Source organism: Gymnoscopelus braueri (genome assembly GCF_963280865.1).
Source record: "Gymnoscopelus braueri genome assembly, chromosome: 14".
NCBI classification, from domain to species: Eukaryota; Metazoa; Chordata; class Actinopteri; order Myctophiformes; family Myctophidae; genus Gymnoscopelus; species Gymnoscopelus braueri.
In genome coordinates, this window is record NC_137619.1 from 12,675,153 (window position 1) to 12,689,348 (window position 14,196).

The following is a 14,196-nucleotide window of genomic DNA, read 5'->3' on the forward strand; positions in this document are numbered from 1 at the left end:
GTTTTACAACGGAATCGTGACTTTGATTGATTTACATCTTTATCCTCCTATATTAAAATTGCCTATTGAGAGGGTGGGCGGGCAGACCGACGGTGGACGTCAAAACGTAACATCCGGACTTGCGAGGCGCACCGTTGCTCCGATCCGCACCAAACTTGGCACAAACACTGTACAGGGGACATGACAATAGCCACACCCGGGGACACAGGTTGCTCCAATCCTCACCAAACATGGCACAAATGCTGTCCAGTGATCTGGCATAACAACAGTCACACCAAAAAAATATATATTTGAACACATATGGGGCACTTCAGCAGTGTTACAGCAGTGTCTAACATTTCAAATGGCCATACCTCAGTGGCCATTGCTCTGATCAGCGCAATATGGGACTGGATTTGACTTACTACTTGATCCTACTGCAGCGTCACACAAAGGCATCAAAGGTAGCAGATCTGCAAGCTCGAAACCGCGCCGCGTTTTGAGCTTGTAGATCTGCCACTTTTGCATTTTTTTTATTTGAATCCTGAAAAGTAACAGTTTTGGACATATGAGGTTTCCACCCGACAGACGATATGAAATCACTGCCAGCAGTGATCAAATATTCAGCGCAGCCTGCTTTTACAGAACAGGAACTGGTGTTAAATAAAAGCAAATAACAGTAATCAATCATGCAACAAAGCATTAAAATAAACGGTAAGCCGTCTTGAATAATAAAATAATTATGGCTATATCCTGTATGAAGTTAGTTCAGAACATTGTGTGCAAATGTTACACGAAATCTGTGTAATTACTACTTCATCACAAGCCTGCAACAAGCAGTTATGTATATCGTCTCTGTCGGGTGGAAACCTCATATGTCCAAAACTGTTACCTTTCAGGATTCAAATTTAAAAAATGGCAAAAGTAGCAGTTCCACACGCTCAAAACGTGTCTTTTGCGGATCTGCTGCTTTTGATGCTTTCGCGTGTCGCTGTAGTATGATCGAGTATGGCGATCATACTCCCCGACAGCAACGATATTCAACTGCGTTTCTTCTTATTCACTCCTGTCAAGGCTGTCAAGTCACTTCCTGGATGTGGCTGAACGAGAGCCATAAATAATGTAGTTCCATCTTCATTTGTATGAGTGGAGGGGAGGGATACTAACGAGATGTTCCCTCGCTAAGGGACGAATGACCAACTCTGCCGCCGGGTCCAAATTGTTGCAAAGTTGGGGTCGGTGGAGTTTAAGTGCATTGCAGACGAACACCGAAATCCAACTCAGTCCTCTCATTAACCCATTCAATCCGGGAACTCATCTGTGTGTCATTTTAGATTTATTTTGGCTATTAAAAAAAAAGCAGATATACAAGCTCATAGCGCTGCACTGAGCGCTGTGCTACGATCTTGTAGAGCTGCTATTCTTTTTTTTTACGTGAACATTTATGCAAATCTTTGAATATATTTATTTTTTTCTATAGCGAACATCTTAAACTCAAATCTTTTCTTCTGGGGGTCCCTTGAACAACATATTTTCAGATGGGGGTCGGCGGACAAATTCATATAATTGTGGGGGTTTGAGAACCACTGATATTATAGCAACATAACACAATTATAGCAACATAACGTTTTTTTCTTTTTTTAAACTGTCAGGATTTAGAAGACATTTGTAGAATCCCCAGAAGCAAAGATTTGAGCTACAAATGTTTGCTTTAAAAAATATGTATTCAAAGATTTGCAAAAATGTTCACGATAAAAAAAAAAAAAGCAGATCTACAAGCTCATAGTGCGGCACCGAGTGCCGCACTATGAGCTTGTAGATCTGCTATTTTTGAATAGCCCAAAGAAATAAAAATAAAAACTACACAGATGCGTTCCTGGTCTGAATGGGTTAAAAGGATCCAAAGTGCCTCGGGGTGAGTTTGCGGATGTTAAGTGAAGACGCAAGGCAAGGATCATCAGGCTGGCAGCCTAGATGAAGTGATTGAAGCTGCACTCGCTCCCTGGTTGAAGGGCGCCTGTAGTGTCTTTGAGTCAGGAGGGATCCCTCTCTCACCACTAATCCTTTCCTTATCCTTTTGCTGCCCGTCACGGTGACTTATTGCATCAACCGTCTGACTTTCATTTTGACTCTCTTCACTCTCTGTCCCACTCTTTGACCCGCTGGGTCTCTCCCCCTCTCTCTACAAGCAGTGGTTTTCAAACTTTTTCGTGCCAAGGACCCCCAAATTGATTTATATCTGGCCGCGGACCCCCCCATCTGAAAATGTTTTGTGCCTGGGACCCTCAGAATAAAAAGATTTATGTAAAAATATAAATCATAAAAAATCTTCCAAACATTTATTATATAAATATTTTAAAAAAAATCTAAAATAGCAGATGTACAAGCTTACCCGCTGTGAGCTTGTAGATCTGCCATTTTTGAATAGCCAACATATAAATGGATAAAGTGGTTAAAAGGATTGTGATGCTACATTAACTACTTTGCTGGGGACCCCCTGGAACCCCTCCCCCAAGGGCCCCTGGGGGTCCCCGGACCCCACGTTGAGAACCAATGCTCTACAACACAGCACCTTGCAAGCTAGACTTGAGTCTTCAGCCACTGAGCTAGAACAGTTATGTTCACTTCACTGTATTGCAGCCAGAAACAATTTAACACAATTTAAGCCAGATATCACAGTAGGGCTGCACGATTATGGCCAACATGATTATCACCATTATTTCTGATCAATATTGAGATCACGATTATTTATCATGATTATTCATTGAGCATAATGAATAAAACCCCCAGACCGCCCAAGCGGAGGGTCTGGGGATCCTCCCCCAGAAACTTTTGAACATAGTAGATGTAATTTCCTGTGTTCTGGTGAATTTGGGGAGTTTCTCCTGGATTCTCCCAAATCCAGGAGATTGTCAGGAGACATGGTTGCAATCCAGGAGACTCCGGCAAGATCCAGGAATGTTGGCAGCCCTGACTAATACTTTGTTGTGGGACCCCCACCTTGAGAGGGTTTTCAGGAATTAAATGGACATACTGTACCAAACTGGGGGTCCCTATACCCCCAGTTTGAGAACCACTTCCTTAAACCCTTGTGATCAGGTCTATTGTTTATTAAAAGCAAGTAGTCCGGTACTTAAAGTCAAGTGCAAATTTGACTGAGCAACTTTCACTTGTAGTTATTAGTTAATATTTGACCAGGAATATCTAATGCTTTTTGACTCAAGTACTAGTGGGGTTGAGTACTTTGTCCACCCCTGCAGATGGCACGCTGGTTGGCAGTGGCACGCGGTGCCATGGGCTGGTTGGCTCAGGTCGGGTGTGCCTCGCGAGCCTCAAGGTCCTGGCTGTCGCCGTGCCTGCCTTTGATTTTAATAGCCTGTCTATTTATTTTAGCAAGGTTATTTATAGGACTAATTACAGCCGTAAATAAAGTCGGCTGTTGCAGGTTCCATATACACCCATGTTAACGTTGTTATCTTAGTTGTCTTGTACATAACTTGGATGAATTTATTCATACTAGATTTTTCTGTAATAATTTGGCACTCGATACACACACACACACACACACACTACAGTATTCGCATTGCATTGTGAATGTGATGCGTCGTGAGCTTGTATATTGGCTATTTCCCGCCATTTGTCGTACGACAAAGTACATTCAAGTGGTTGATTGCTCTATACTGTACAAAAGCCCAAGCCTGTGTGATGACACTGGCTTGGTTCCACAATACATTCATTTCATGATATAACAAAATGTAAATTGTAGCTGTAATAATAACATGTGCTTCCTATGTTTACAGCTCATTCAAGCACCTGATTGGAGGCTTGGAAGAAGTGTCCAGTAAGGGCCATGAAGACGCAGATGCTAAAGCCGAGTAAGTTACTTCTTCTCCCTTATGTCTTCATTCTGTCCATATTTATAACCTATAGGGAGACCATACATGCATAATACAATATAACTTATACAATTGGGGTGGTTGTATTTTGTCTCCCTGTTCTTCTACTGAGACATTTAGATCGTGGCAAAGTTCATGTCTCACCTAGACACAGGATCTGACACAAATTTTGACCTGATGGTCCAGATTCAATTCATCCCCTGAGCAAGCAGGCAGGCTCTATTAGCTCAATGGTAAAAATGTCAGGGCTTGCGCAGGAAACCAGGTTCAAATCCGGGGTAGAAGAGGAAAGTTACATAGTGCTGCTTTTAATCACGTAAAAAAAGCCGATCTACAAGCTCACACCGCGCTATGAGCTTGTAGATGTGGCTTGTAGGTGTATAAGTGTTATTATTTTAATTGTGGTGACAACCGGGACAATTTGGTGATGAATATTGAAAACCGGGATTTTAGTGTTGTATGTTTTAGAGATATGTGTCGGGACTCAGGACACCCAGATTGAAACTGGGACATCTAGTCACTGTGTTATAACCCAGGGGTTCCCAAACTGTTCAGGCTGTGACCCCCAAAATAATCATATTTGAACTGGGGACCCCCCCCAACCTTGACAAGCACTTATTGAGTTGAATTTAGTTTGAATTTAGTTTGACTCGGCTCCACAGATAAATATTACTTTACTTCATTTTAGAGGTATTGAAAAGATCTTAAACCTCTCTGCTATGAATATGGTATTGCCCTCAGCCTGGGATTTACCATGCATAAGACTGCACAACTTTTTTTTCTTTTTGACTCGGGAGCCATGAATTATTCATTATCTGGACCATGGAGCTAAGTGTTGAACAGTTGCAGCACTTAACAGCAAACATGATCCGATGTGTTTTTCACGGCGTATGACTCAACTGGAGCGCTGGACTCTACCTCTAATGGCTTACATAACAAGACAATACTCAGGTGGCTGGCGGCCAGGCCAGGCCAGGAAGTATAAAAGGTTAGAGCCCCTCTGCCTTCTATTTATAGAGAAATGAATATGTAGGCTCTATTTATTGTCACTATGGAAACAGGACAGTAGCACCAAAAGAAGTCACTCACACCTTTGGCATGGAAATGAGCCTTCATCTTATTAGGGGCAGTGGTAGAAGAAGTAGTCGGATTTGAGTAAAAGTAGTGATACCACCATGTCGTACTGTAAAGGACGCGGCGAAGAGCAGAGGTGGAATGTATTTACAGGCAAAGCAGGCAAACTGCCTGGAGGGCATACATCTCATCTCATTCAGCGAAAAAATAGAACACAAACCAATCGAAAAGAACCCCCTCCCCCCTGTGTCTCCACCAAGGGTGACCCGCCGTGCATGTCGTTCCTGTTGGGTGGACTGGACACCTCATATGTCCAAAACTGTTACTGTTCAGGATCCAAATTAGAAAATAGCTAAAAATAGCAGCTCTACAAGCTCAAAATGCGTCGCTTCACGCCACGTTTCGAGCTTGTAGATTTGCTATTTTAGATGTGTGACGCTGTTAGATGTGAGATGTGTGACGCTGTAGTATGATCGAGTAGGGCGTAATTACGAAAAAAAAGTAAATATGGAGATGAGATAGCAATAATGTGTATTTTGACTGTACTGTACTGTACTGTACTTGCCACCAGATAAATGAAGAGGTCATGACCACCAGTCCAGTAGTACGTAACTGCTACTACAGATGCTGTCTGTCAGGCTGAAACCTCTTATCTCCATATTTTATGTTTTTTTTAATGTCATTTTGCCCTACTTCGCCATATACGCATCACAGTGCGTTTTCAGCTTGTAGATCTGCAATTTTTGCTTCTTTTTCTTGTTTTGAATCCTGAAAAGTAACCGTTTTGGACATATGAGGTTTCCACCCGATCTTATTTGATCGGGGCGGAACCCCCAGGAGGTCCCCACATGATTTTGGAGGGTCCCCAGATGACAGTGAAGTGACAATTTAAGTACTTTTAAGTACTAACAGGGGGTCCCCAGAAAAAGTATTTAATACAGCATCACAATCATTTTAACCACTTTAACCATTAATACTTGTACGTTGGCTATTAAAGAATACAGCCAAATACATTTTTGGGGGTCCTTGACATGAAAAAGTTTGAGAACCATTGTGGTAGAGAGGGAAGAAGTAGAGAAGAGTATAGTGGCAGAAGTGTTATGTGAGGAAATGGATTAGTGTTGGATCTCTCACTGCCTCATGGGAGCATGGCTGGGCGGCTTCATGGACCTGGCATCCAGTCAGGCACAGAGAGAGAGAGAGAGAGGGAGAGAGAGGGGGGGAGAGAGAGATGGAGGGGAGAGAGAGAAAGCGCAGTGGTCAAAAGTATATACTAGTTTTACTTAACTCGAATATTTCCATTTTTCCAATACTTTACACTTCTACTCCACCACATCTCAGAGGAAATGTTGACAGCTTTAGTTGCTAGTTAGTTACTTTGGACATTTAGATTATTATTACAAAACATACTGTACATTAACCAATGAATCCATATTTTTGAAATAAATAATAGGTTTGAAAATATTTGAAAGATTTTAGTCCTTTTACTTCTGCAAGCATATTTTGATGTCAATACCTTAGTACTTTTTACTCAATTCAAGATGTTTGAATACAGGCCTTTTACCTGTAAAATAGTATTTAGTAACACTCTACTTAAAGGTCGGGTCTATAATGCATTATAATTGCATTTATAATGCTTTATAATGCGCTTATAAGGCATTATAAGTGGAACAGCACATTATAACTACCTCAACTTAGTTAGTTATAAAGTGTCTTTGTTATAATTTATGCATACATACTTATAATAATTTATAACGAGTGTTATAATGCCTTATAAGCGTATTATGTAAGGGATAATTGTCGCCGCACCGGTATTTGTTGAGAAATAACACCCGATAGGATGGTTAAACACCGAGGCGAAGCACAGCAGAACATAGTTCTGCCACGGTTGTGCGAACCCGCTTATTACCTGGCGAACCCGCTTAAATAAATTGACCCAAAAGTAACAACAAAACAAAGTATTTCCTAGCTTACGGTATTGAAAGTACTCCATTAGTGTTGTGCTGGGCGGACACGGTCGCCTCGGAAAACAAGGAAGCGTTGATCAAATAGAATACATTTTCGGTTACTGCATCGTCTATTTCCCGCTTCAAATGTTTTCAGAAACATTCTTGAGGGGAACGTTTAATTGTAAATGACACGGTGTGTTTGTTTACATGGCTGTCATGTTGGATACAGCGTAAAATTCAAGCAGCGCAGCAGGTGCTCTGAGCCTTTGATTAGACTGATATTTGTCTGATATTAGTCTGAGCCCATCGGTCATTATTCAGAAATAAAACACACCGCTGAATTCAGCGATTGGCCAATCAGAAACAAGCATTCAATCAAGCTGTGTAATAAAATGCATTATAAATGTGGTTATAACGCATTATAGACCTGACCTTAATACAAAGTTTTACAGAGTATTTTCATATTGTGGTATTGCTACTTTTACGTTGATTCTACGTACTTGTATTCCACCAGTGAGTGAGAGTGGGTGCGGGGAGATCAGCTGTAGCTGTGGTGGCTCAAACACACACACACACACACACACACACACACACACACACACACACACACACACACACACACACACACACACACACACACACTAATGAACACACTGCCCAACCATCCAACACATGTCAGAGACGCTGGGGTCAAGTGTGTGTGTGGACTACTGGAGATTTACAAGTGTGCAACCCTCTCTCTCTCTGCTCTCATTCTCCAGGGAAAGGCCTGTCTGTGTGTGTAAGATGGTTTTAGATTGGATTACAGGCTAAAGCCCATTGGGGCTGTATATGCAAACACAAGACTATAGGTCAAAACCTAGTGGCGGTAAAAACATGAGGGTCTTTATTACCTTAAATAGGACTACAAGAGCAATACACAAGTACACATTATTTATAAAGTAAATACTGTTCAAGCCACCAGTTTTGGGGTAAGTGATATTTTTTGTTAAAAGGTTAAAGCACTATTAAAGCACTATATTCTGATAGTTATCATTGCTATATATAGAGTGTTTGTTCAGTAACAGGGCCGGGTTTCTCTGTCTCTCCAGCTCTTTAATAAACAGAAAATAAATTTTCAGGTGGGTGGTCAATCTTAAGCCAGTCAGGAGAAAGTACCCATTTATCAGCTTCAAGTTATAGTGTTCCAGTTCCAATTTGTTCAATTCATTTCTTTTTGTCATCACTTCCAAATGCACTCGTTTAATCTGTATCCTGTGTGAGTTATCTCTCCTGATTGGATAAAAATGTTATCCCGACCTTAAAATGTATTTTCTGTTTAATCAAGAGCTGGATGGACGGAGAGACTCCTGTTACTGAACAAACACTCTATAGCAATGAGTACTATCAGAATATAGAGCTATTTAACACTTAATTTAACACAAAAATATCATACCTTATATCTTACCTTACCTATAAGTTCACAAAAAATAAGCTCAGAACAACTAGACCAGACAATTTGCATGAATGTGTCTTTGAACCGTATGACCGTATTGAGATTTTAGCGTTTGCAAGCAGTGAACAGTAAACAGCGAACAGTTCCAGTATAGACCAACAAACCAGTGGTAACGCACTAAAATCAATACGGAAATCATGATCAGCTCTAACCCAGACATGATATGTATTCATTACACCAGAAAAACGCTCCACAGACGCGACACCGCAGCAATGGCCGCCTACAGGCAGCTACAGGCAGCGCGTCTGTGGATTCGTCTATAGCCACGAATCAAATTGACTCCTTCCAAATTAGAAGTTGTCAGTATATCTTATGTTTTCCACTAAACCCTCCTGTAAGGCTCCTCATGTTTGTTTGTGTCTCAGGGTCGTGTCGAGGTGGAAAACTCCAAAACGGTTACTTTTCAGGAAATGAAAATAAAATAAAATAAAGAATCTGTGTTCCAATGGATCAAGTGTAGTTATCATTTAGTCACAAGCTCTTGTTATACTTTTCATTGGTTTAAATATTTATAAAACCCACAGACTGAATTAACCACTTTAACATTAGCTTTCAAAATGTTTCAAACATAGCAGCTATTTGTGCTACTTTCGCGCGACACTCTTGTATGATGGAAGTTGACCATTCATATCATCTCTGTCGGATGGAAACCTCATATGTCCAAAACGTACTTACTTTGCAGGATTCAAATAAAAAAATAGCGAAAGTTGCTGATCAACAAGCTCAAAACACGTCGCTTTGTGCCATGTTTTGAGCTTGCAGATCTGCTTCTTTTGATGCTCTTGTGTGACGCTGTAGTATGATCAAGCAGGGCATTAATTTAGGAAATAATACAAAGAAGTTAGAAATATGGAGATAAGAGGTTTCTGCCCGACAACGGCGATATGATAGCCTGCAGCTCAGCCTGACAGCGGTGGTTGTCCCATCCTGTGTGCAGTCAGTGTTTATTCTCTTCCCCAGCAGGTCCCACCCAGCAGCACGGCTTTGGCCCTTGTTAAGGAAAACTTGAGCCAGGTTACCTGCAGTGATGGAGACTGTCTCTGAAATTGGTCACAGTAGATGGCATGCAGTATCGTTGCTGTCGGGCAGAAACCTCTTATCTCCATATTCAGACTTTTTGTGTTTTAAAAAAAAAATATTAACACCCTACTCGATCATACTACAGTGTCACACAAACGCATCAAAAGTGGCAGATCTGCAAGCTCGAAATGCGGCGCGAAGCGACGCATTTCGAACTTGTAGATCTGCTGCTTTTGCTGTTTTTAAATTTGAATCCTGAAAAGTAACAGTTCTGGACATATGAGGTTTCCACCCGACAGAGACGATATCGAGCATCAATATTAACCATACAGCTCCTCTGTGAGGTAGACAACAGGTCTTTTGTCTGCCTCCCTGTTGCTAATATTCTATACACATACTGTACACTGGGAACCATAAGGGAGGGCTTTGCCTTGCGCAGCTGGAAAACAACACTGCTGCTGTGAGGTATTAGTGTAGTCTTTTTCTCTTTTTTTACGTTTCTCTCATTAAAAAGGTTTCGTACAATAACACCTACACTTGTGTTTGTGTATTTACATTTGACCCATCTGCTTTTCCTCATTTTAATCAAGCAAACAACAATGCATAGTTAGCACCTATGTTACAATGTATGTACTGTAAGGCATTGTTTAGCAGATGCTCTCATCTAGAGTGTCTTACAAGTAAAAGTCATGAACCCTAGTCAACAAATGACAGTTTAAATGGTCGTGTTAAGTAGAGTGCAAAGAAAAACAATTTAGTCCTTTTTAAATAAACTATCGTACTAGGTAAACGTCAAACCAAGCATCTGTCTAAAAACTCTAAACAACATGACATCTGAATAAAATTCGTACCATTTGTGGTCAGGCAAACCGTATATATATATATATATATACGTATCTAATAAACATAGCATATTGTTGCTGTCGGGCAGAAACCTCTCCATATTTTAACTTTTGTGTTTTTTCGTAAATTAACGTGATCATACTACAGCGTCACATAAAAGCATTAAAAATGGCAGATCTACAAGCTCGAAATGAAGCGACACATTTTGAGCTTGTCGATCTGCTGCTTTGCTATTTGAATCCTGAAAAGTTAACGTTTTGGACATATGAGGTTTCCACCCGACATAGACAATATAACATTACAGTACATATATGCTGTATACACATTGCACACATGCCCACGCACCTCCACACAGACAGACAGACACACACACACACACACACACACACACACACACACACACACACACACACACACACACACACACACACACACACACACACACACACTAGGGAATTACATCATCTCTCATGACCTCATCCATCTAGCGGCTACAGAGATAATCACACATTGGAGAGATACTTCAGTGACATAGGAGCACTTGATATGATATGATATGATATGATATCGTCACTGACAGAAACCACGTGTCTCCATATTTCATCTTTTCATGTCTTCTTTGTATTATAAATGAATGCCCTATTTTATACATTGTTTTAAGCGTGTAGATCTTCTATTTTTGAAAGCAGTTAAGTGTGTCTGTGTGAGTTTTATAAATATTTAACCAATGAAATTATAAGTATCCTGAAAAGTTTTGGACAGATGTTTCCACCCGTCACTGACGTGGAGTATATATATATATATATATATATATATATATATATATATATATATATATATATATATATATATATATATATATATATAATGGTTTCAAACCATTCTATACTGCTGTCATGACTGACTGATTTGATGCCAGGCCTTCAGGGCTGATTCCATTCAATGCACTGTGAGCTCTGTAGATAAAATGCTTATTATGTGAACTACTGCCTGAAAGACCAATAGAAAAAGCTCTATTCTATTTGATATGAATGGAGAATTGTGCCCAATGATGGAAAGTACTCAATATTTTTTTCTTGACGGTGAAAGTACTGCAGCCAAAGTCTTACTTAAGTCAAAGTGCAAAAGTATTAGCATCAAAATATGCTTACAGTAGCAACGGTTAAAAGTACTCATTCATGTACCGGACAATAAATTGTTAATGATCGGTAACCACTTAAGCCATTTATACTTCAGGCCGAAAATTGCTAAAGGTAAGTAGTAACTAAAGCTGTCAAATAATTGTAGTGGAGTAATCACAATATTTGCCTCTGAGATGTAGTGGAGTGGAAGTATAAAGCATTGGTTCCCAAAGTGGGGTCCCCAGCAAAAGTAGTTAACATAGCATTACAATAATTTTAACCACTTAATCCATTTATATGTTGGCTATTAAAAAATAGCCACTTTGTGCTATTTTTGAACATAAAAAAATATATGTGAAAATCTGGAATAATTTTAAACATACATCTTTGCTTCTGAGGGCCGCTGGCACAAAACCTTTTTGGATGGGGGGTCTGTGGCTACATACTGTACATATCAATTTGAGGGTCCTTGGCACAAAAAAGTTTGAGAACTACTGGTATGAAGTATCAAAAATGGAAATACTCCAGTAAAGTAAAAGTATCTTCCTTAGAATTGAACTGAAGTACAGTACATGAGTAAAGGTATTTAGTTACCTTCCACTATTTGGTGAATGCTGCTCAAGTGTGTATTCTTGACTGAAGACAGGGAAAGCTTTTGTCCTCAAACTAAACACAATATTGGACAGCAGGATTCAAGGTTCATAACTCATAATAAATCACCTTCCCAATAGCAGGCTATTAATTGTGCAAAGCAAAGGTATGTGGATAATGTTGTCCACCCGACAATGAACACAATAACTTCATTTCTTGAATAGGCTGAAGAGTTTTGTTTCATAATGTGCCTAACCTTGACATTTTTTATGGATCTCAAGCATGCCATCTCCTGGCCAGTGTCAGTAATAGCATTGGCCTCCACACTCTGGGTGGGTAGGTACCGTATAAAGGGTCCAAAGTCATTAAATGTTTAGCCTTTATTCAACAAGGCAAGTAATTAAGAACAAATACTTGGCCTGGCAAAAGGCTATTCAAAAATTAGAATAGTAATGGATGCTCTCAATGCATCCTTTTGACCAGAATGGAACACAACCTTTAATCAGTATCATTGGTAACACCTGTGAAGGTATTAAAGGCCAATATACATTCTCCTTCCGAAGTCGGGGAAAAAAACACACATATCCACGTTGATATGATTATTTTTTCCCAATATGGCTGCTGTACTTCAGAGCCTATAGATCCTCTTGTTGATGAAAAGTCAAGAACTGAAAAAAACTATGAAAAGTATTTTATTAACAAGTCAAGCTTGTGACCAAAAATGTACGACATTGGAACCAATTGGAACACAGGTTATTTTTCCCCCCTTTTTTTTTGTTTTTACATTTCCTGAAAAGTAACTGTTTTGGGAGGTTTCTAGTCTGTTCATGCAGTGTTTGTCAGAGAGCGTTGTGGTGCCAGTGTTTCATTTCGTCAGTGTTTCTGAATTCCTGTGTTACCTGTTTCATGCCAGCCTGTTAATCTGTTCCTTGCCCTGGTTGTCGCAGGTTCGATTCCAGGTCAGACCAGCAATGTGTCGATTTTTGTCCCTGAGCAAAACTCTTAACCCCTGATTGCTCCCTGAGCGCCGCACAATGGCTGCTCATTGCTCCTAGTGATGATAGGATGGGTAAATGCAGAGGACAAATGTCACGTACTGTATGTGCAAACATACAGTGACAAAAAACACCTCAAGGAGTGGGGCCTGGTGCTGAGTTTGGTGCTGAACTCCAAGTAAAGGAATTAAATATTGTTGTTGTTGGGCAGAAGCCCTCTTATCTCCTTCTTTTTACTTTTTGTGTTTTTCTTTTCATAAATTAATGCCCTCCGTGATCATACTACAGCGCCACACAATAGCATCAAAAGTAGAAGATCTGTAAGTTTGCGCCGCGTTTCGAGCTTGTCGATCTGCTATTTTGCTGCTTTTGAATTTGAATCCTGAAAAGTAACAGTTTGGGCCGTAATGAGGTTTCCACACGACAGAGATCATAATGTTTAAAAGGAAAAAAAGGAAAAGGAAGAGAGCGAGCAGGAGACAGACACTGTCTGACATCCCAGCGTTGGTGAATATGTTTGTAGGTACAGTAGGTGAATCAGGATATCAGGGCTGCATGTATCAGAATGTCCATAATAGTCCTTGGGGATAAAATATTTGAGTTTTTAGTGTTTATTGCAAATTGTTCCAGTCTTTTGCTGCAGCGTACTGGAATGATGTCAGACCTAATACAGTATTTGTTTGGGAAAATACTGTACACAATTACACCAGAATGGGTGTTGCAGACAGCCGATGTAGTTTTACGTGTGTGTGGGGGGGGAGTTGGATAAGCATGAACCGATGATTCTTACGACGGGGGTGTAAGGATGGACGGTTGACAGAGAATATAGGGCCCTATCTTCTGTGAAAATGTTTTGAAATAAACAATCTACATTGACACGGTGTGAGCTTGTGGATTGGCTATAAGGTGTCGTGCAGGATAGGGCCCATAGAGTGCAGTGGTGTGTTTTAGAAAGGGGCATTTTTCTAGAAAACTGGATAGCAGAGTGATGGAGAACATCAAGTTAGTGAAGTGTGCCCTGCCTTGCATGCTGACCGACAGTGCTTATATATACTGTAACATCACCATAGTCCGGCATAGAAAAAGGATGGTCATTTGAAAAACATTTTTAGTTGAGCATAGGAAAGAGAAAGTTGAGCACATTCTGTACAAAAGCCAATTTTAGATTTGACCTTATACTGTAATCTGCTGTGAGAACAGAAGGACAGAGTGCTGCTGACCCCGGTCTCTATG

The 14,196-nt window shown here is 40.3% G+C and overlaps 1 protein-coding gene across 3 annotated transcripts in view; it reads left to right on the forward strand.

Annotated features, from left to right (window-relative positions):
• The window catches only part of LOC308099802 (cGMP-dependent protein kinase 1), a gene marked incomplete at its 5' end in the record, with an annotated part of 171,419 nt that overhangs the window by 144,070 nt on the left and 13,153 nt on the right, over positions 1-14,196 (forward strand). For all 3 annotated transcript variants that reach the window (XM_080448600.1, XM_080448599.1, XM_080448601.1), the window contains one exon: positions 3,780-3,854. In XM_080448600.1, coding sequence (XP_080304726.1) covers positions 3,780-3,854 — 75 coding nt within the window. The remainder of the gene's footprint in view (positions 1-3,779; positions 3,855-14,196) is intronic.